At 36.5% G+C, this 23,559-nt stretch overlaps 1 protein-coding gene across 2 annotated transcripts; it reads right to left on the minus strand.

The window, feature by feature from the left end:
* Positions 1-623: 623 nt before the first annotated feature.
* Positions 624-22,970, minus strand: LOC115211668. 2 transcript variants are annotated; one of them, XM_029780304.2, is made up of 6 exons: positions 22,737-22,970; positions 13,533-13,646; positions 10,085-10,192; positions 3,001-3,208; positions 2,052-2,145; positions 624-1,762 (listed from the first exon to the last, which is right to left on the minus strand). In XM_029780304.2, the coding sequence occupies exons 1-6, from the start codon at positions 22,744-22,746 to the stop codon at positions 1,583-1,585; spliced, it is 714 nt and encodes a 237-aa protein (XP_029636164.1). In that variant the 5' UTR covers positions 22,747-22,970; the 3' UTR covers positions 624-1,582. The 2 variants fall into 2 exon arrangements, with proteins under 2 accessions (XP_029636164.1, XP_029636166.1); XM_029780306.2 differs by lacking the exon at positions 13,533-13,646 and having other exon boundaries at positions 22,737-22,969.
* Between the last annotated feature and the right edge of the window lie 589 nt (positions 22,971-23,559).

A 23,559-nucleotide genomic window follows, 5' to 3' on the forward strand; every position in this document is an offset into this window, starting at 1 on the left:
TTTACAGTTCTTCTTGGTTGAATATAAATTTGGTTTCAAGTGTGTCTTGCCAACTTGTTTACAATATTGTTTCTTTGTTAGTGCTGATGTAGCCCGAACAAGCTGTTCTGCTGGAAGAAAGCATCGAATTTCGCACCTTGATTGCATCCTACAGTCATAAGATTAGAATATGTAGCCCTGGTTATACGAAAAGGTAAGATAATTAAGACTGGAATATCGTTCATCATAGATATAATTGATTAGTATTGGTCTGAATCTAAATAATAATATCAACGCCACTTTTCGGCTTTTAGTTGCCGTCAACGAAGTTTATTTTGCTGCAGGAATTCTGATCCGTTTCTCTGTTCAAGGAAAATGCGCTGTCTTCAAACGTTCTCCCATTTATGTTACATGTTTTTGAAATAATTTGTTAACATTATTAAGAACGGAACATTGGCAAAATCGATAGTATAGCTATATTTAGTTGCTTAAATTCGCTTTCTAAGTTCAAGTACCACCATCGAAATCGGCTTTGCCGTTCATCTGTCAGGAGTCAATAAAATAAATACAGTTCTGTAAAGATTTAATCGACTATCCCTTTACCCAAAATCTTTGGCCGTATATTAGAAATCAATGAGTTACAATTCACATTTGCTATTCAATTTATTTAACAAAAAGACAAAAAAAAACGTCATGGAAGAGATCAATACGTATCAGATGTGTGAAAAGAACATAAATATCTGGATTAAAAGGATAATGATAAATAAATCCTATAGATGGGAAATAACTTTGAACAACTTAATACGCATCAGAGTAACATTTCCGAGGGGAGGTTATTCAATGAAGGGAGGCTACAATAAAAAGATCTTTCTCAGAAATAAACTTTTATTTAAGTTCTTATTCTGTAAATCCAGTTGTTGCTGTTTAATCTCAATGTAACATAATGATTTGCAAAAGGGTATCCCTCGCTAAAAGCAATCAGGGACCATGTGGTGGTGAGGGACCGATTGGCGGGATTAAGTCTACCAGTCCATAACAGATAAAGCTCATCCGACGATCTTATGGAGATTACCCGTCTATGCCATTTAATTTACAGTGCCTTGGATCGGTCTGTAATTGTGATAAAGGACACTTGAACAAGGTGTTACATTATATATATATATATATATATATATATATATATATACATATAAAAAGGTCCGACTTACACAGAATAGAAATGATATCAAGAATTAAAGGGTTGAAGAAAAGTCGTATTCCATCGTAATTCCATCTTTAATCTCCCTTCTGTCAACACCTCAAATATAGGATTTCTTCCCTGAAGACGGGGGTTCGTCTCATCTGACGTTGGAATCAATTTCCCCTGTCTTCAGGGAAGAAATCTCACATTTTTAAAATGTAAAAACAAAAAGGAAGTGAGATAACCCCAATAATGGTATCACGTGATATATTATATTGAAAACCATCAAGGCATTGTTATCATCTATCGATAGGTTTTGGTTATCGAACAGTAACAGATTGTTACTAGTAACAGATTTTGATTAATTATTAAGTTATAAAACGTATCGTTATCACCAGTAGATTTTATTTTTCAACGACGGGATTAAGAGTTATTTCTGTTCTCATTGTTCACAATTTCCAGTTCGTTAAAAGCCAGTTTATCATATCTTGGAGAAGACTCTTCTTCTAGGACTTCATATGTTTCCTCACCGATGTTTCTTGGGTTTGTTGTTGTTGCAGTGTTTTTATTCACTATACTACTATTGCAGAAGGAAATAGTTGTCTGTAATAAAATAAAAATAAAATATATAAACCCGTGTGAATGAGTGGATGCTAGAAACGGTCACCTTATAGTATTTCGTTATATCTCCTTACGTTTTGAGGTCAAATCCCACCTAGGTCTACATTGTATTTTATTTTTTCGATGTAATAAAACAGGGGCCAATTGTTTAAAGTGAAGTTCCGTCTGATCATTTTGGTAACTAAACGTTCTTCAAACTACACCCTACCACCTGAAACAGATAATAGAGTCTTACACACATTAGAGAGAGAGGAAGAGAGTAAGTACTAACCGTGGTTTCATCGATTTCTTCATACGGATGATTTTTCTCATTTACATTTTGAACATTTGAACTGGCGAATTTATCATCTGGAGTTGAGTTTCGTCTGGAGGAAATACCAAATGAATATCATTAAGTGGTACGTGAACGGCAAGATGTGTAAGGCATCGGTTAAAATATTTTGAGGGTTTTAGGTACGTTTATTTACGTTTAGATTCCAAACACCACCCAGTTCTTCTTTCAGAAAAATATTCTAAATATTAAACCATTGTGAAAGGGGATCCCATCGGGATTATTAGGCGAAAGGCTGCCAAAACCTATGTTGATATGTGTGTGGTATTTATAACGAATACACTTACTTCTGGCTGTTACAGTCCACTATAAATAGCTTTCATGGATTTTTTAAAATTGGTTGTTGTAGAGTAGAAGTACTGTAAATTATCGCGTGTTTTGTTAAATCATAATGCTTGTGTCTCTGGAGTAAACCAATAGCAAACTGCTGGAGTAGTCAACTTCAAACAAGAATTACGGATAAGAGATAGATTTTTTGACTGAACGAATAAAGCAACACAATTTAGTTACGTTTCTTTACGCTTTGTATTCAAATCTCTCCGAGATATGGTTTGTATTTATTTTGTTCTGGGGACTCTAAATATTACTATATGTAAACGACTGTATCCACTTCTAATCCAGCCCTAAAATTTCTATCCTGTGTCCCTGTTAGAAATTATCTTTATTAATACTGTTATTTTCTTTGTATTTTGTACTCGCCCTTTTCAAGCCTAGCCAGGCTGATGGGCCCGGTTTCCCGGTTTCTATGGCATATGTGTGTGTCCCCCCCCCCCGCCCCGCTGGACGGGACGCCAGTCCATCGCAGCGTTGCTCAAGAAACAGGAAGAAAGACTGAGAGAAAGTTTGGGCGAAAGAGTACAACAGGGGTCGGAACAGAAACTTTACTTACTTTCGTCTAAATGATATCCATAAAATTAAGAAGAGAATAAATATGATCGCTAATACCAAAAGTGTGGCCAAAGAAGCAACCAGTGTTAGATTTTTGGTTGTTGGTGATTCCTTTTCCGAGAAGGTTTTGAAAAATTTTTCCAATTCCGTCTCGCTCCAACACCCAGATCCTTTGGGCCAGATCGTATGGCATTGGTGTTTTTTAGAAGCTGTGAGAACAAGTTTTTAAAAAGAGGAGCTAAATAGTATAAATACATACATCATACAATATATCGTTGTTCAATCCCAAATTGAAGGAATGCAAACAAATAAATGGTCATAACAAATAAATTAAAACTCGAAAAAGACATAGATATATGAATGCAGGCAGACATACGTATGCACACACATACTGACATCAATACATGCATACGTACATACTTATATACATACGTATATACATACATGATGATTGCTTCAGTTTGTCAGATAAAAAAACTGAAATGATTGTGAGACATTTGTACGTCACTGAATTTAGATGACAAAAGCTTGTGCAAAACTTTCACCACTCTCTCGGTCGCCATAAGAGATTCCAGTGACAAGTATCGCAAGATAACTGGGACTATTTTGACTGCGAGTTTTTACGACAGATTGTCTTTCTCCTAGAATGACTACCTTCCCCACGGCTTTGTCGGAAATAACGGGAGCCTCCTCTACCCTTGGGAAGTCTGTTCAATCCACGGATAGGACCATGACAGATAGTACCGTTCCGTATCAGAACCGAACTGGTAGTAAAGGTTTTTAAGAAGTGAATCCACGCATCCCACAATTCCAGAGTTCTCGAACTGAAGCCTCGCCACTGGATCAGGATTGAACGACGTACATACATAAACGGAACAGTGAAATTATGTACAGATTTTGGAAAGCAGCTCAAGAACGAAACATTTACTGTCGGTGTTATCCAAATGCCAACGACAGAATTTTTTACTTCGCTAGAAAAGAACTTTCTTGTGCGAGGAATTGTAAACACGCACACACGCGCGCGCTCATAATTGTTCAGTTTTATACATTTATTTATTTCAATATGTGTTGCCAATAAAAAAAGAGCCGGTTTCTCGCTTAGATTCAAGTCTCCTTCATTGGAATTTCAACATTTGCAAAAGGGTAGTTTTGTATGTATGTATGTACAGATTTGTATGTTTTATGTATGCATTATCGTGCATATAGTTGCGTATCTAGACATGCTCATATATATTTAAATGATAGACTTCTGGAATGTTTTACAGATTTTTACAGTTCCAGTGATGGATTGGATTTGTAGTTTTCGAATTCGCTTTCTCCTTTCTGGTTTTGAGAAACCTAGTTTCTCAAGATTGTATTTAGGCAGTATGTTACGTATCCCAGGCCCCCAATAATTACAGCTAATAAACCTGAACTTGCAATCTGGATAGAGTAACTGCAGATTTCTCAATAGTTCAGAATAGGTGTTCTCTTTGTCACTGATCTTCAGCTTTATGTTAACACCCGTCGGGCAGCTTATTTCCACAATTGTGCACAGTTTCTTTTCTCCCTCCCAAATTATTATATCAGGTCTGTTGTGCTTTCATTTCATTGACGACTTCCCTGGGACATTTCACCAGTTTTCCTTTTTATTATGAGTGGCTAAGGCTTCTACCATATTGTGGGTTTTTATTTCCTTATCCTCGGGATTATCCTTCCGACAGATTTCATTTTAGAGTGTCCTAGCTACAACATCATTTCGGGTAACTGCTAATGATGTGGATGATATCTTCAGTGTGAACTCCATAAAGTCTACATTAGTTGTCACAATTTACGGCTGTACCCCTTTAGTGCATGAGGTACTTGGCTGATATTTCCTGTTCCTCGATTGCAAACGCCTACACTGTAAAGTGGGAGGTAGTAATCCGGCTATTGGTCCATGATAAGTTGCTTTTACTATCATCACGGAGCTTTCTGCTAACATATCCATGCATAGCTTTCTGCTCATATAGGCTCATCCTTTCATCTGATGAAACAGTCGTGCGACTTCCTTGGGGATGTATTCTAGTTTATCAGACAAAGGATGTTGTTCAAGGAGCTGCCTTCCAGGTCTTATGATGTTATTAGCCTCTTGTATGCAAACTTGATCAAGGGATGCACTTCGACATTTGGTGGTTAAAAGATGTTGCCGAAGGGATATGATGCGACATTCAAAGTCATTTTGGATTGATGTTAAGCCTCTGCCGCCTTGTTTTCGTTTTAGGTAGAAGTGGGTGCTCTACGTCACTGTTTATGTGGAAATTATGTGTGCTTGTTAGTATTTATCGGGTTTCCACATCCATGGCTTGAATCTCATCAAGCGTCCAATCAAGCAGCCCAAATGTTGGTATGAGTACTGACACAGCACATTGTGGGCCATTGTTTTATTGAATGTAGGGAGTTTTGAGGTCCAAATTTTGTTTATTCGGCTGTAATGTTCTTTAGTGACACGTTTTTTGTTATAGGTACCATTGTAAGATATATTTTCATCCACCCTATTATACCTGTAATATTCCTCGTCTGATATAGGGGAAACAGTCAAATCATTGATGGAGATGTTACTAGTCTGGTTTATAGTTTTCCTCCTTTTCACAACAATATAACAACATTTATCCTGATCAAACTCCATCCCTACATCCTTTGAGAATGTTGCAACTAGTTCAAGGCTCTTTTACATCTCATGCATATTCTTTGCATAAAGTTTTAACTCATCCACAAAGAAACAGTGTGTAATTGTGATATTTCGGTTTCCTAGTGAACCGGGAAATATCCTTCAGACTTCCTTAACATGAATGACAAGGGGGGCGGTTATGTTGGCGGGTGGTGTGTAATGTGTTTGTGGGGGTGGGGATCTGTGTATATGTGAGTGTATAATTTGTGTGAAGAGGGAAAGAGTGACAGAGAAAGAAACCACTTTCTCTCTTTCTCCTGATAGATGTCGACACTGAACTAACAGGGTGTTGTCACACCTTTTACCCAAAGAAAGAGTAACCTTCGAGGTTTACCTTCGAAGATTTGAACAAATTTTTGAAAAACAATGTCAGGACTGGATGGAGGAAATGAAAACGCGTCTAGTCTTAGGCAAACTAGCGACAGCGGAGCATGAGAAGTATAGTAACTTCATATTGCCAAAAAAATTAAAAAAAAGAAAAGAAAAAAATCGTCCGACATAAGTTTCACCGATGCAGTTGACATTTTGTGCAAAATGTTTAGTGCAAAGAGCTTTAATACTAGATGGAAACGTTTAAACATAGAAAAGAACGGAGATAAAGTCTTCACTACTTACACAGGCAGAGTCAAGAAAGAATGTAATATTTAGACTGGATGTGCTTACCCCAAATTCTTTCAAGTGTTTGATTTTTGCAAAAGGATTGAGAGATAAAAGGGATGCAGAAATCCGAACGAAAATTCTAGCAAAACTGGAAACTAAATATTTAGATAGAAGCAATAATAATGACAATAACAACAATAGTAAGAATAAAAATAACAAACCCCATAACCACCCCAAACCTAGTAATGGTAACACTCACAACCATTATAACCCTATCAATCATATTACACCTAACACCAATCCATTAGTAAGTAATTGTTCCCCACAACACAACCTATGCGACTCTAGAAATAACGATAATTGCGCTCTTGGAAATTCTTGTAAAAGAAAAGATGTAAATTACCAGTGCATAATCACAACAGTTTAGTAAAACGATATATATAGGAGCTACCCAAAATGAAATGAAACGAAGACTAGCCGCACACCAACACACTTACAGAAAGAGAGATGAGATTACTCGACCGGATTAAGTAAATATATTTGGGAGCCTAAAGATAACTATATTAGATTTGTTTTAGAATGGAAATTCCTTGCCTCTGCACCTTCGTACAATGTAAAATATAAGAAATGTCATATGTGCATCAGTGTAAAATTTTTCATATTAGGGGCCCGACATCCATTACTTTGAGAGAAATAAGCTTGCCTGCACAAAAGTAAGTTTACCTTCTCTAAATATAAATATCATTAGGAACCCTTTTGCATCATTCCACAAGTAGCGCACTGAGCTCTTCACCATAGAAATAGTAGAATTTGATAATAAATGACTGCATATATTAACTTCCAATTAAAGCTAGTTTAATAGTATTACACACCTAGGTCTCTTATAGGTAATCCAGCATTAATATTCCTACACCAACATATCCGAGTTTAAAATTCCACCTCCCACACATCTATATATATAAAACTCAACAGGTGTTCTGTGTGTGTATCTGTATGTGCGTCTGTTTGTTTAACTTCCCGGCACTTCTGAACTGCGCTATTTTTGTTCCGAAATTCATCTCACAAGTGCAAAAATCGATAATTTGTTTGTTTAGGCCTTATCCCATGCATTGAATAGTGAACTTTACTCAGTCAACTGTTTGACGTGAACTGTGTTCACCACGCGTGCAAGCATGCGTAAATTGCATGAAAGATAAAAAATCAAGATATAAAAACCAATCGCCGTAAACATTGTAGAAATTCGGCAAAGAAATGAATTTTCGGGATGTAGACTGAAGGGTTTTTTTGTATTAATCGTTTGGACTTTGTGAACACATACCAATTGTTTTCATACATTTTTAACGCTTTGAATTAAATGTGACCATTTTGCGTTGAGTCTGCAGTTAGAATCACTTTAACCAAATTTTAGCAGGTCGGATTTTTGATCATCACGATACATCGCCAGCGACTCCATGAAACTCTTCCCTGAAATCCCCGTTGATAAATACTGATCTAAAACAATAATTCAGCAATGCAATTACTTGATCATCAAAAATTTATGAAACGCTTCTACGTACTTCATATTGAGGAAATGGAACATATAAGCGCAAAAATAGAGGGCATTAAATGCTTGATTTTAAAACCAAAATGATTGAATTTTGATTGAACTTCATCCAAGTTTAGCTTAATTCGCGCGTGCATAGAACGCACGAGCGCACGTGCCGGGCAATACTGCTAGTAATAACTAAATTAAATAATATATAATAAAATGATATAATACATTTATCAATTTATCTTTCTTTAGAATAACCTTCTCACCCCGTTTTAATAATACCAGTTCTTTTAACTATGGGACTAGTTTAGAATATAGAGGGCATAAGTACCCATTCCCCCAACAATACTCCCCCCATAAATTGAGCCTGGACCTTAGCAATGGCTTTATTTGCCACAAACTTTACATTCCACACCGTGTGTTAAATTCTATAACTTTTCATTCTGGACTTAATTTCAGTCAACATGAGACTACTTCCATTTATTGGTAACCTCCTATTAGATTTACTCACTTCAGAAACCCGCAACTCGTATAACAAAATTTAACACTTTAATATTAACTTCACACCTCTTTAGATTGTATTTGCTCGTACTTTGTATTGTGCTTGGCACTTTCCTATGAACTATTATTGTTCTGAGGCATATTAATGCATGCAGGGAAGTGCAATTGTGGTAGCCCCAATATGTAAGCACCCAAGCAAGGGTTGAGATATCGACAATGTTAGTAATAATAATAATAATATAATAATATATATTAAGTATGGCTGAGTTAACTGTCGTATGAGCCTGCATCTGCAACAATAATAGTAATTAACATGTAATTGAATTGTAATCATTTAATTAATTTGGGGGTTTGTACTTATACTTATCCATAGGACGACTTGGATGAACGTTAATGTTTGTTTGTCTACTAAGCCCACTACTTAGGTACTTAGGTTCAGAAGTTAGTCTGTGTATTATAATTCTCTAAATGTTAGTCACTGCCCTGGCCATTACCTCTCCTTAACTGTAGACTCCCCTTCATCGTAGTTTCACCTTTATCCCCCTCCCTATTCCGTTTCCAACTAATTAATTTCTTTTCTTTGTGTACTAATTTCTCACTCCTATTTTACAAAGCATTTGTCCAATTCCTTCCCCACAACCGCCTTAATTCACACTTGTCCAAATAGGGACCTCTCTAGGTTTAATAACACTCCGGGCGTTGTTCTTCGCACGGTGCTTATTTACATATTTGTTTGTTTTTCATTTACAACGTTCTAAGCGGTTTGGGGGCCACTTACAACATATACTACTTCTCCATACATTTATCTATTTTTATTTATTTACATCTACCCGTTTAACGTTCTTAATAGCTTGACCATTATTTTAAAATTTAAATGACCAATTATATCGAAAGCTGGACTTTGTTCAATCACATTACGGGCAATAGATGGTTGGTCTTACAACATATCAGTATGTAAATAATTGTAATTAACTGAGGGGTATTTTATTAGGATATTTTTCTTCACTCCGATGAAGCTCCATGTTCCAGATAGGATGTGTTACCAAATATGATGAATATTATTTTCAGAATTTCCAATGGCAATACCGTGGAACATCGGAAGCAGGAACAACTGTTAGACGAGATAAAGTCTATTTGTATTAAAAGGTAATAATCGATGTTGGTCAGTTGTTATTGATCAATATTTCTCCATTTTCCGTTTACTTCACTCACACACACACACACACATACACACACACACACACACACACACACACACACACACACACACACACACACACACACACACACACACACACACACGTATATATATATATACATTTTTTTCTCGCCTTGTTTTTTCTGTGTCCCTTTCTATAGAAGAGCGTAGGCTCGAAACGTAAAAGACTTTTCCTATTCCTGAGCGTTATACTAATACATCTGTTTGTTTTGTACACCACCTGTCTTCGTCTTTTGTTTTTTCCGTAAACTCTCCCTATATATTATATATATATATATATATATACAACTTACATACATATACACAACATGCAAGCATACATAATTATATTCGCCCCTATATGCATATATACATACTTGTAAACATATACTTATATACAGAGAGAGAGAGAGTGAGAGTGTGTGTTTGTATATGTATGTGTTTTTGCATGTGCATATATGTGTAAGCGTATGTGTATGTATGTGTGTATGCATCACTTACAGTCGGGTATTGAACTAAGAAGAAGTTGAGTAATTCAATGTACTGATATAGATTACATAACTTACATTTAATTTCGATGTAGCATGGTGCACACTCATCATCATTCCTTTGTTGATCATCATCAGTCTGCTGTTGTGTCTGACCATGGCGTTTGTTCCTTTTTCCTCTTGAACCTGAAATGTAAGATTATTGTTCTCTGTTGACTCTAACGTGATAGGATAATACTTTATATTGTAGAATACAATAATTATACATAAAATAAAATATAGACCAATAAGCATGGTGCGCAAACTAGTTTAGTCTAAGCTTTCACTATTAGACCTGCTGTTTCCACCATCTGTCTTTCTATCGCTCCTCCGTAACCTCTTAGTTACACACATGCATTGCTGACTGGCTGTCATGGCTTGTCTCATGTTATTCTGCCTATTAAAACCTCTCTAATTCATTTATATCTACTCTCCCACTCGCCATCGAAGAAAAACAATCAAACCCCAATAATTATTCAAATGTATGTTCGGCAATACCACCAGGAAACTATTCTCTCTGCTGTGGTAAGTAACAATAACTGACGGACTGTTGCGTAGCGTTGTGGGTCACCGGACAAATCAATGCACAGGACTCTGTCGTATTATTTATTTCACAGTAAATTACAATATTTATAGATAAGAAGTAGGCCCCTAGACCTGTTAGGCCCCAGGGCAGCTGCCCAGTGTACCTATGCTTTGAGATGGAGCTGGTTATATTGACCAATTGACCAGTCATTTCTATTAACATCTCGAATATTGCATTGTGGAAGAGAGCATTGAAAATCATCTAGAGTATATATATGCGTATAAAATTTATGATTTACTTCATCGCTATTCATGTTCCTTCCACGATTCAATATTGCATATATATATATATATATATATATATATATATATATATATATATATATATATATATATATATATATATATATATATAGGCGTAGGAGTGGCTGTGTGGTAAGTAGCTTGCTTACCAACCACATGGTTCCGGGTTCAGTCCGTGGCACACCTTCGACAAGTGTCTTCTACTATAGCCTCGGGCTGACTAAAGCCTTGTGAGTGGTTTGGTAGACGGAAACTGAAAGAAGCCCGTCGTATATATATATATATATATATATATATATATATATATATATATATATATATATATATATATATATATTTATATATATATATATATGTATACATATATATGTGTGTGTGTGGTGTGTGTGTGTATGTGTATCTATGTTTGTTCCTCCAAAATCGCTGGTGCGTTTACGACCCGGTAACTTAGTGGTTCGGCAAAAGAGACCGATAGAATAAGGACTAGGCTTACAATAAGTCCTGGGGTCGATTTGCTCGACTCTTTGAACACATGACCATGCCAAGTCGATTTATGTCTTTTCCATTTAACCCTCTTAACCTCTTCTATGCAACCAAAAGCTTAGAATAGATAAGAATCACCTACAACAGTTTCCCGCCATTGTTCTCGGAGATATGTCTCTCTTTCTCACTGCTTTGCGATAATTATAAATACTAAAATCCCGCAAGGGTGAGTTAGTTGGTGAAACGAAACGACCTCGACCTGAGACTTTCACTGGCTCGCTTTTTCTCTGACAAGTGAAATTCTTTATCTCTCTCTCCGCTGCTACTTAAACGACAGGCAGAATGATAGCATCATTTTGTCTTCCTTTTCCATTCGTTGTTGCTCTGTCTTTCTCTTTGACTTACTGCTCATATCGGCCAAAACAGTAAACAACAACACAAGAAGATAAAAAGAGTGACCTCTTTCTTATTTCAATCGGCATATCGCGAATTTGGAATAAACTACCATTTGTCGACTTCGATCTCTAAAATTGGATTTCAGCCAATAAGGATTGTGTAAATCCGGATATTATAACAATTCTGTGCTTTCGGACTCAAATCTGTTTGTAACAGCTCTGCGCTCTGGCGGCTTTGTGCCGTGACCTGAAATATATTTATTTCTTTATTGTCCACAAGGGGTAAACATAGAGGAGACAAACAAGGATAGACAAAGGGGATTAAGTCGATTACATCGACCCTAGTGCGTAACAGGTACTTATTTAATCGACCCCGAAAGGATGAAAGGTAAAGTCTGACTCGGCGGAATTTGAACTCAGAATGTAACGGCAGACGAAATACCCATTTCTTTACTACCCACAAGGGGCTAAACACAGAGGGGACAAACAAGGACAGACACAGAGATTAAGTCGATTACATCGACCCCAGTGCGTAACTGGTACTTAATTTATCGACCCCGAAAGGATGAAAGGCAAAGTCGAGTCGGCGGAATTTGAACTCAGAACGTAACGGCAGACGAAATACGGCTACGCATTTCGCCCGGCGTGCTAACGATTCTGCCAGCTCGCCGCCTTATATTCCGTGAACTGGAATATACTATAACAGCTTCGCGGTGTTACAATGTGAGTTTTGACATGTCATTCTCAATACATAATTGGATTATACGGGCCCTGTTGTTATTCGTTGATTCTCTTGTCTTATCCGTAACAGAATATATACACCCTGCATGGTTTTCGATTAAGTAGAAACCGCCTGACACAGCAATTACAACTGCTAAACAAATCAAGTTTAGATGTGTTATATACCTGCCCGCTTCGCAAAACCTTTCATAAAGTTGACCATAAATAAAAACATTTGAAAAATACTCTCAAATATAAATTGCAGAACTTTATATATGTTTTCTTTCGGGTGAGCGTTCTGTGTCTAGTTCTGGAAATTGTGTTTTGTAAGCGACAGACTACGCTGATGAGCTTGCAGACATTTACACTCGTAAATATTAACAAGTGAAGCCATTGGCACGTAGGTAATCGTTATTTATTTCGTACATTTTCATTTGTCTTGCTCATTTTTACATTCTGGCGTTTTGCTGAAATATTTCTTGGGAACATACTCTTCGTGGTAAGGCACTTTGACGTCTATATTTAGCATATTAGGAGTCCATCATTGTGGCCATTCGTCTTAATATATATATATATATATATATATATATATATATATATATATATATATATATGTAGGTCCGGGTTGAGTCGGGGTTAACCACAGTAAATAAGGTACTCAATACATAGCAGAGTAAATTAATTTATTTTATTGAAGGAGCTTCTATAGGACTAGAACTGTTTCATTCAAATGAAATCATCAGGAAGCTGTTTGTTTTGTATACCACCTGTCTTCGTCTTTTGTTTTTTTCGTGAACTCTCCCCATATATATATATATATATATATATATGTGTGTGTGTGTGTGTGTGTGTGTGTGTGTGTGTGTGTGTGTGTGTGTTTGTGTGTGTGTATTTATATGCATATATACACATCAGAAGAGAGAGAGAGAAGAAGCGAGAGAGAATGTATATGTATGCGTATGTGTGTGTGCGTGTGTGGGTGCGTGCGTCAGTTACAATCGGCTATTGAACTAGTAAGTAGTTGAATAATTCAATGAAATTTTATAGAGTGCAAAACTTACAAAATTTTTTGATGCAGCATAGTGAACATGAATCATTGTTCTCGCTCGGTGGTGAACTATAGCTGACACAATCACATGGAGGAAAACGTTTCTCTTTTTTCTTCACTTTGCATTCTTATGTGGTAGGGTAGTACTTTGTATTTTAGAGTACTAAAATATATCATGCAATAAAAAAGTACACACTTACGCTTCAAAGATGAACTAAAACACAATCTGAAGCGATGCAACATTCCCTTTCCTTCTTGGGGAAACAAAGCATCAGAACGCAGGACCAGGCGACAGTTTCGCTTCTCCTCAGTTCAAAGACTAGAGTCAAAATTGATTTAGTATTTCGTCATGGTGTTTCGTATTTCATGTTGTTTAAGTTTTATGACGTCCTGTACCCATATATCCATATATATATCCATATATATATATATATATATATTTATATATATATATATATATATATATATATACATCTAATATAGGATAAAATTTTTCGTAAAAAATTGTATCAATGTGTAATTAAAAAATATTAAAAAATACCTTTAAAGGTTAAATTTATAAACCACTTATAAACAAGGGAAAAGAAAAAAAATATCTAATGCCAAATATGCCGAAACTAGACACATCGTCCATAACCATATAATTCATCTCTATAAGCACGCGTCGAAGAAAGCCGACAGAAATTTCACAGTAAATTACAGTATTTATAGATAAGAAGTAGGCCCCTAGACCTGTTGGGCCCCAGGGCAGCTGCCCAGTGTACCTATGCTTTGGGATGGAACTGGTTATATTCACCAGTCATTTCTATTAACATCTCAAATATTGCATTATGGAAGAGAGCATTGAAATCATCTAGAGTATATATATGTGTATAAAATATATGTTATTCATGTTCCTCCGAGAACGTTTATATATATATATATATATATATATATATATATATATATATATATATATATATATATATATATATATATACATACATTAAACAATCATTTATCTAGTTATAGACTTAAACGTAAGGCGGGTTGCACAACGCTGTCTAGTAAAATTTGGGAATTGAAAGGAAAAAAATATCGAGTTTAACCTAAAATGGGATATAATAAGAAAGTCACAGCTTTATAAAAATAGTAGAGATGGATGTGAACTTTCTGCTATGGAGACATATGAAATTTTGAAACATAGGAATAATATAAACTTATTGAATAACCGTTTTGATCTAGAAGAATCCTGCATACATTGTGCCACCCGTACTTTTAAGTATTTTAATTAATAGCATTCTGACTATCCCTAAATTTTCATATCTTAATGTTTTGTAACCAAATAAGGAAATAGTATACCATACTAGTTTTTATTTAACCTGTATAGATTAAGAAATTTAATAATATAAATAAATTGAATAAAGTGAAATAAAGTCTTTTTAAACTTTTCTATATGGAATTGCATAAATTCCATATATCTAATGAAATTATTAAGTTCATCTTGATTACCTCCCTTCATTACACTTTAAAATATTTTAAAGCCTCTTGATATATGTGCTAATTGATAAGTTTTTCTTTTCTTTCTCTCTTTCTTTTTTTACAGGAAATAAATAACATGTCTAGCATATGTCTAGCATACAAATAAATTACTATTTACTAAATAACTATAAATCTTTATTAATAATAATCTGATATATATCATATCTATAAAAGGGAGGATGCATGTGCGTGTGTGTACGTGATTGTAATTTATGCACGTCCACAAATTAGCACGCATGTCGCTCAAATTTTAGGAGGACATTTGTCAACATCCTATCTGGATTTTGTCAACTTATTTTTTCCCGAGGCACCCGCGGATAAGGTAAAAATCTATTTTCTACCATAGCTTTTAACCATAATAAATATCAGCCATTGCTTTTTGATGGCGTCTAACCAAAAAAAAATAAGATAAAGGATAGTGGAAGAAGGAGGCAGAGAGTTTCGCGGGAAAGGCAAAGTGAGAGGGGGAGAGAGAGAGAGAGAGAGAGAGAGAGCCATTGCGGAGTCTAAAAAAATATAAGATAAAGAAAAGGGGAAGAAGGAGGCAGAGAGTTTCACGGGAAAGACAAAGTGAGAGAGAGAGAGAGAGAGAGAGAGAGAGAGAGCCATTGCGGAGTCTAAAAAAATATAAGATAAAGAAAAGGGGAAGAAGGAGGCAGAGAGTTTCACGGGAAAGACAAAGTGAGAGAGGGAGAGAGAGAGAGAGAGAGAGAGAGAGAGAGTAAGTTATGACGTTCATAAAAATAAAATGTAAAATGTCTTGTTTTTTTTGTTTTTGAAAGGCACACTATATTATATAATCATAGTATATATACTTTCTCACACAACAATTACAATATATTTATTTTAAATCATTTATTTATTTTAAATCGTTCATCTTTCTCCCCCTCTCTCTCACACACACACATTACTTTGGGAGCGAAAGAGTTTTATTTTTATTTTACGCCGATGTACCTCAGTGAAATTCCTCATTAAAGGGTTGGATTTACGGCTCTGCCATTTAAACAGCCCCTTCCTCTATCTATAAATAGAAAAATTCTTGATTGTCTCCACTGAACTTAAAAGAAAAACCCTATCCCCATTGGTAAATCTAAATAACAAAGTGAACTCAGGGATAAAACATCTGCCCATGAGTTAAGATCTTCTACTACCATATTTTATTGATGAAATTCACCTCTCTGTCTATATACCTATCCTCTTTGTAATGTTGGCAAATGGAATAAGTATAAAAAATGAACATTGTCAATTTAATTTTAAAAATTCCATATGTGGCTGATGAGTGCTCTACATTTAAAAACTGATGTAATACTTACATTGTTTAATTAAATGAAGTAGCATGAAACGATTGTACTACACTACCTTTGGATATCCTTGTTGCTTATTTTGATTATATATACATATATATATATATATATATATATATATATATATATATATATATATATATATATATAGTCTGATATAATATTTCGGAATATATAAATTCCTTCTTCAGATGTTGCTAGGAATTGACCGAGTCAATGCCACAATCTATTTTCCAAAGGTTGAAATACATACATACATACATACATACATACATACATACATACATACATACATACATACATACATACATACATACATACATACATACATGTATGTATATTTATATGCATATATATATGGTAGGAAATAGCAAACGATAGCCACGACTCCAAGTTTCGTGCGAAGGTGGTGTCCTACATCCGTCTGATGTGTGTGTTGAATATATAAATAGAACACTACAACAAAAAGAAAATAGCTGATGCGGACATCCTGCAAGCAAAGTCGACTGGAAAGGAAAAAACTTATTTTATAGAAAGATAAATAATTCCATTATTATGAGGTAAACGGTAGGGGCGGCAGCTTGACGAAGAAGCAAAGTATTATTTCCATGGAGAAGGAGAGTTTGGAAATCCTATTGAAAAAGTATAGGGAGAGCAATAGACTGAGTAAGAAGTGGGAGAGAAGGAGATAAAGAGAGAGGGCGCGGAAGAAAGAAAAGTATAGGGGGAAAAGGAATAAAGAAATGGAGGACAAAGATATTAAACGGACGAAAGGACGAAGGACTGAACAAGGGTTCGACCGCAAGAAGCAGTGGGTGTAGAAGCGTTGGTATTGATGCATCTAAGGTGGCTTGGACCTTTTTTTTAGACAGTTGTTCCGCTCACATGAACAAAGTGTAAGAGTCTCAAATATAACACTTAAGTACATTACGGTCATAAGACGGATGGAATGTAACAGCTTGGGTTTGATATACAACACACACACACACACACACACACACACACACACACACACACACACACACACACACACACACACACACACACACACACATGTATATATATTCAACTAGAAAGAAAGTAAAGGCTAAAGATTCTGAGACGATGAATATTTACGTATAAATATGTAGATATTTATATATTCACGGATTAAACTTACACAGAGTACAGACAAGTACAAATGAGTACAAACGAGTACAAATGAGTACAAACGAGTACAAATGAGTACAAACGAGATTTTAAGGGGAAGAGGTAAGGTATTGTAAGGTATTGTATCTCGGGGCGCGGAGATCCATCATAATGTTGATAGATGTAGTTCACCAAAACATGCGGCCCGTAATGGAAGCAAATAAACAATGGATGAGCTGTTATATTTAATTTGTTTATCCGCATAATTGCTTTTATATTTAATTTGTTTATCCGCATAATTGCTTCTATAATTATGCATGCATGCATGTATGTATGTATGTGATTTTATACACACACATATGCCTCAAGTATTTAGGAAAAACCGTTGTGGACCATAAGTGATCCAAACTTTAACTAAATACTCTCTCCCTTTTGAACCCAAATGTGGAAGCTTCGAATGTAACGCAGGCCGCGAAAAAGCATGCTGCTTTCGATGCCTTATCCGTCAGCCACCGTGATTCTGGAGTTGCAGCCTTCATAAATTTTCCCAGGCCCTTTTCAGATCTTAGATCAGAAAAGATCTCTTGGCCCTTAGCGGAGCCAAAAGCAAAATTACACTCCCGATAATCAGATATTGTCAAAAAATTCGATTTTGCCTAACTAACCCAGGGCGCCATCAGCAAGTGAAGATGATAGGCAATGACTGTCATTCACTTGCTGAGGTCATTGTTGAAGATGCCTGGACAAACTCGATAAACTCGACAAACTCGACTTTTCTGACAATATCTGACTATCGAGAGTGTACAACTGTCACGTGTATTACGTTCCAAATACCCCGCGATAGGTGAAAATCCGCGAAGTGGAAACAGTTCTGTACTGTATATTTTATTATTATTTTTATAATCTGTATATATCTATTTTATCATAATTGCAAAACAACACCACACACTCGCCTTCCGGGTTTCGTTTTTCATACAGTATGTGCGATTCTTTGTTTATTTATCTACGGTACACTACGTATTTTCTTTTAATATATTTTAATTAATGTGTTATACAGTGCAGTACTGTACTGTATTTTGATTTATTAACTTATTAATTTTTAGGTGATAAAACGCTTATTTTACCACAGAAATAATTAAAATCTAAAAAACTATAAATAGCTATCGCCCGTAGAGACCCGCTATATAATGAGGAGTCCGCGATATAAATTTACATATATTAGCCAGAAAAATCCGCGAAATACTGACGGCCCGATAGGTGAACTGCAATATGGCGAGTGATTACTGTATTTTTGCTTTTGGTGATGGAACATAAATTCCCACTCGGGGCCAGGAGCTCATTTCTGATCGTAAACACGAAGGGTCTGGCAAAATTTATGAAGACTGCAATTTCAGAATCACTGTGGCTGGCGGTTAAGGCATCGACAACATTGCACTATTTCAAACTCAACGTTACATTCGAAGCTTCCACGTTGGGGTTCAAATGGAGGTTTGGACCCCTTATTGTCCTTAGATAGTTGAGGCAGATATATATATCAATATCTTCCTTTTTTTTCTTTCTTTTACTTGTTTCAGTCATTTGACAGTAGCCATGCTGGAGCACCGCCTTTATTCGAGCAAATCGCCCCCAGGAGTTATTCTTTGTAAGCCTAGTACTTATTCTATCGGTCTCTTTTTCCGAACCGCTAAGTTACGGGAACCGTAAACACACCAGCATCAGTTGTCAAGCGATGTTGGGGGGACAATAATAGACACATAACCATATACACACACACATATATACATACATATATACGACGGGCTTCTTTCAGTTTCCGTCTACCAAATCTACTCGGAAGGTTTTGGTCGGCTCGAGGCTATAGTAGAAGAAACTTGCACAAGGTACCGCGCAGTGGGATTGAACCCGGAACCATCTGGTTCGTAAGCAAGCTACTTACTACAATGGACAATGGACATGCTCTTCCCTGACTTATCATTTCTCTGTTAGTCATAAGTCCTATAATTCCAATCGCTACTTTCCACAAACTGCTACACTCCGGAACACAACTCTCGAGTTGTTTCCTCTGGTGTATGACACACACACACACACACACACACACACACACACACACACACACACAGAGACACACAGACACACACACACACAGACACACAGACACACACACAGACACACACACACACGTACCACATTGTTGAAGTCATCAGAATTTATTAACTTCGAGATAATGTTATAAATAATATGAAGTGTGTGTGTGAGAGAGAGAGAGAGAAAGAGTGAGAGAGAGAGAGAGAAAGAGTGAGAGAGAGAGAGAAAGAGTGAGAGAGAGAGAGAGAAAGAGTGAGAGAGAGAGAGAGAGAAAGAGTGAGAGAGAGAGAGAGAAAGAGTGAGAGAGAGAGAGAGAAAGAGTGAGAGAGAGAGAGAGAAAGAGTGAGAGAGAGAGAGAGAGAGAAAGTAGACTCTCCAAACATATTTGAAAATAATCGGGAATATATGACCAGCTAAGCACACCTACGAAAAGAAGCTTCTAAGTGGTTGTCCGATCTGCTAGAACTAGCAGCCAAACCTTTTGCAAATAACAGCGTACTGTCTTAAAAAAGAAGGGACGGCCGAGAGTGGAACGCTTTTGATCAAAGACCAGCAGCATTTACTCACGTTTCTTTATGTTTTGAGTTCAAATCCGTCGAGGTGAACTTTAGTAATTACCCTTGCGGGGCGAATAAAGTTTAGTACTAGTTAAATTATGAGGTCGATTTAATATTCATATAATTTTATACTTATACGATTTTGTGGCAAAGAAGGGTTGAGGCCCCTGTGGCATAAGAAATTACAAAGAAGAAAAGCTGTGGGAGTGCAAATTGAAATGTTCTCGATTGACAGCTTAAAGGACTAAACATCAAAAACCAAAGAACATGATGATAAGAGTTGCTTCTAGAAAGCATCAGTTCGAGAATAGCTATTAGAATTAGAGGACTTAAGAGTAACAAAAAGTTCAACGAAGAAATGATGCGCCTGGGAAGAGAAGCGGGTGACACATTTTAAGGTCTTGACAGAAGGTATCAGACTAGAAATTTCATCAGAGCAATGACCCTGGAAATACTTGTAGAGTCACAGCGAAAATATATTTTGACGGTGAGCAAGACGCCAATCGATTAGAAAGATGACTTAAATCGTTTTCTAATTCGATCAAGGAAGTTAAGGTAATCAAAGCAGGCTCCAGTCGAAAGATGACTATGGTATTCAATGCAAGTTCTTATAATGCATCACAGGTGTGAATGGAGTTATGATAATAAGAGAAGACTGTATTTCATTTCAAAATTTTTAGTACTCAACATTTCAAAATCTTGCGTACTCCTTGAATGGTGAAATTCATAGTTTCCCAATAGAGAGCTTCATCTCCGATTCAATTTTACTGAAAATCATTTAGATTTTCATGCAAGAACGATACTTTTACTTTACTTTTCATTGGACTGCGGTCATGATGGAGCACTACCTTCAAGCGTTTTAGTCGAACAAAGAAATCCCGATACTCCTTTTTTTAAAGTCTGGTATTTATCTTATTTCGTTACTATTGCCGAATCGCTAAGCTATTGAGATGTAAATGAACAGACGCCGGTTATCAAGAGGTGATGAGCGACGAACACAAAGCCACACACACTACAGGCTTCCATCCAGTTTCCATCAACCAACTTTTCCCACAAGGCCTTGATCAGCAGGAGCTACAGTAGAAGATACTTGCTCAAGAAACTGTGTCGTGGGTCTGAACCCCGGAACCAAGTGGATGCGAAGCGAGCTTCTTCACCACAAAGCCATGCCCACGCCCGTCAAAAGGGAAAATCGCAACTAGATTCTAAAGGAATCAGCGTTCGTTCGCGACGGCAGAATTTCGTTCATAGGTGTATTCAATAACTTTCATGAACTCTCATACCTGCCAAAAAGGTTTTAAGAAACCAAAAACAGTTCAGTAACCCTTTCGATATCAACCCTGCTGAGACCGCCTCTGGCTCTCTGGTACAAATGTTTTGTTTTCAAAAGTTCTGAGTCAAAATCTTCCACCAAACCTTAGTCACGATTTATGTTTCAAACACTAGATTAATGATAGCTTGGTTATATTCTCAACAGAAATATGGTAACAAAAGGGTTCACACTATAGAGGGACCAGAAGTGAAACAATTGGGGCATCGATAGACTTTCATTATTCATATGGTGGGTGGAGTGCAGATTTTGGTAAATCTCAGAAATTATATCACTTCAAGGTACAACGAAGAAAGGCTCTCTTTTAAAAGTCAGTGCTCAACTGTGTTCAAGGGAGTTATAGAAATCTCATTAACTCTGCTTTTGAGCTTTTTAAACTGTTTGATATAGCAGCAAAATATTTTCACCATTTATACTCAGCCATCCATTTAAGATACATTTGACAATGAAACATCTGATAGACATGCAGAGATTCGAACAGCAAGATATTCAGTTAGAGATCACGGGTAAGCCACCAGTTTCCCGCGATTGATCTATAAATCAACCTGTCGATGTGGAGCTGTGGTGTGATATGGCTTCTCGGAAGAGCTAGAATTCGCCCTCCTGTTACTCTATAAAAGCTGTTTGGTGCCTAACTCAGGCTGACCATCTTGGGCACTCATTGCAAGCAGACTGCTTAGGACGACCAGGAGCAAGAGATGACTTCAGACATATACGATGTCCGACAGCTAGCCTTCAACAAGACACAGAGCATATCTCTCCTCCCAGCCAGCGGTTATTGTTTCTGCATTTTTCTCTTATAGATAGCCGCAAAGTAAATCATGTCCCTCAATAAATATACTAAAAGTTCGTGATTTACTTCATTTATAGTACCCGCAGCCAGCTAGACCAAACGACGATGATCTTCAACAATACAACACACACTAACAAGCAACCACCGCGACATTAGTGACCGAGTAAAATGGCGAAGACCAAAACAAAGGCTGGAGCACCTTTGGTCGCAGGACTGGTCAATCAGAGCGTTGATGTAAGAAGAGCAACATCTTCATCTTCATCAACTTCAACAACAACAACAACAACAATAGCAACAGCAGCAGAAGAAAAAAACGAAGAAGAACAACAGCATCAATAACAACAACAACAAAGACTCTTTCAAGGGAAGAATGAGGTGGGAAAGTGCTTGACTATGCTAACGAATTAAAGAACGATCAGAAATTGTACGGAATCGAACAGGAAATTTTACGGAATCGAACAGGTAAAAAGCCCTTAAAAAATTAGAAAATTATATTTACCTTTTCCCATTTTCAGTTCAATAAGTAGAAAAAGAAAGAAAAGAGAAAATTAGGAAATAGTTTCAAATTGATGGTTCCTTGGTTGAACGGGAGAAAATAGAAATAAAATGAAAAGTTAGCCAAGATATGAACTGTAAGTGTTTTAAGCCTCTTCTGTGGTCGAACAACCTCCACAAACAGAAACAAACTAAACAATGAAAGAATGAGGAGAGAAATAATTAATACAGCAAAATTTCACACCGGATCATCTCTCTCTCTATTTGTTTCCCCCTCTCACTGTTTCTCTCTATCTAACTGTCTCGCTCTCCCCCTCTCTCTGTTTTTCGTTTCTAACCACTCCCTTCTGATCATTTACTCACGAGTTTCCTAGTATTTTTCCTGACGTTCCCCTTCTATTTACACTTCCTATGAAACGAGCAAATGACAATATAACAGAACCAGACGATAAACAAAACACATCGCTTAACATCCAGATAGTACAGTTTATGCATTTCATACGCAATAACAAAACTGAACGTCATGAATCGCCTTGGACGACCATTACACAATTTATTTTTTTGCATTCATTCAATATAGCTTACGCAAGCCTTGCGTGCTTTGCATTCACACAGGAAACGCTTTTAAAAGCGTTATTTAGGGGGTTCACTCGACAGCGCAGCCAAATGGTACCAAGTCGGCCTATATGCAGTGACCCCTAATAGAGGGTAAGTTGGATTGTATCGAGACGACAGTTTAGAATTGTCGCATCATAATCCCGTTCATGCTCTAGCCACGTTCGGAAAGAACCTCATAGCCACAAAATATTACCACAGCTACTAATATT

Source organism: Octopus sinensis, linkage group LG5 (genome assembly GCF_006345805.1).
Source record: "Octopus sinensis linkage group LG5, ASM634580v1, whole genome shotgun sequence".
Classification (NCBI taxonomy): Eukaryota; Metazoa; Mollusca; class Cephalopoda; order Octopoda; family Octopodidae; genus Octopus; species Octopus sinensis.

Excerpts from the sequence above, each read along its gene's own strand:
- LOC115211668 (XM_029780304.2), bottom strand. Across the intron at positions 3,209-10,084 it reads ATGCTACATCGAAATTAAAT|CTTCTAAAAAACACCAATGC; the intron begins GTAAGTTATGTA and ends TTGTTCTCACAG. Across the intron at positions 1,763-2,051 it reads AAGAAATCGATGAAACCACG|ACAACTATTTCCTTCTGCAA; the intron begins GTTAGTACTTAC and ends ATTTTATTACAG.